This window comes from Quercus suber, unplaced genomic scaffold (assembly GCF_002906115.3).
Source record: "Quercus suber isolate HL8 unplaced genomic scaffold, Cork oak 2.0 scaffold_56, whole genome shotgun sequence".
Taxonomy (NCBI): Eukaryota; Viridiplantae; Streptophyta; class Magnoliopsida; order Fagales; family Fagaceae; genus Quercus; species Quercus suber.
The window spans coordinates 961,007-961,921 of NW_027069521.1; the positions used below are offsets into that span (position 1 = coordinate 961,007).

Sequence of the window (915 nt, forward strand, 5' to 3'; positions counted from 1 at the left end):
ACTACCACTATAAACGTATATTACAGCTAATTTGATCAAGATCTAATAACTCAACTTTTTATTTTGTAATTGTTTATGATCTATGAGCTAATTTTAGCTGGACTACTCTCCAAATTCAAAGCAACAAAGTTTTAATTTCAAAATTTCATAATTGAATATTGATCTTCAACAAACTAGTCAAATTGATCTAGTCATAGAATTTTCCAATAAAAAAAATATTGGCATTACCAACAGAATTTATAATATACAACAAAAAAGAACATATTGAAACATTTTTGAAATCTAAAATCTAAAAAGACAAAATTTAAAAATAAAAATTGCAACTTCACCAAATCCCAATACAAATTTATGACCTAGGGTCCTAAAACATTAATTGAAAGTCCTTTTTCTTCTTCTTCTTCATTAATTAACACATTTCTACCTTCATTCAAATTTCACATGATGGAACAAGCAGTTGGGTTCTCATCACTAAATGCTGTGGTGTACCGCACCTCAAGCGAGCTCGCACGTGCCAGCTGCGAGACTTGCTGGTCTGGGTTTCGCACGTACCCGGCAGGGGCTCTTCTGTCATAAACCCCAGCGGCGTAAGGGTGGGCAACTTCGTCGTACGGCACGTATGGCCAGAGCTCGGCCTTCTTGCCCGTTCGATGTTGGACACGTGACACTACCTTCGCTGGTTCAACGTATCCGACGACTGTCAGCTTGTGGGCTTTGCGCTGTATGTCCACTTGCTTCACACCCTTCATTCCCTCCACCGCCTTTCTTACCCTCCTCTCGCATCCTTCACAGTCTATTTTTACCTTGATCTCCACCGTCTGATCGTATCACAAATCATAATCATCAATCAGTTCATACGAGGCAAAATTTTATTGGGCTTATTTTGAGCGTACAAATGCAAAGAAATTAATGTTACTA

General features: G+C 38.1%; 1 protein-coding gene across 1 annotated transcript; it reads right to left on the reverse strand.

Moving 5' to 3' along the window:
* Nucleotides 1–422: 422 nt before the first annotated feature.
* On the reverse strand, nt 423–824 carry LOC136067065 (heavy metal-associated isoprenylated plant protein 26-like; the record flags this gene model as incomplete). Its single annotated transcript, XM_065772331.1, has 1 exon — nt 423–824. A coding segment is annotated over one exon (390 nt), but the record flags the coding sequence as incomplete, so codon positions are not given.
* Nucleotides 825–915: the final 91 nt, after the last annotated feature.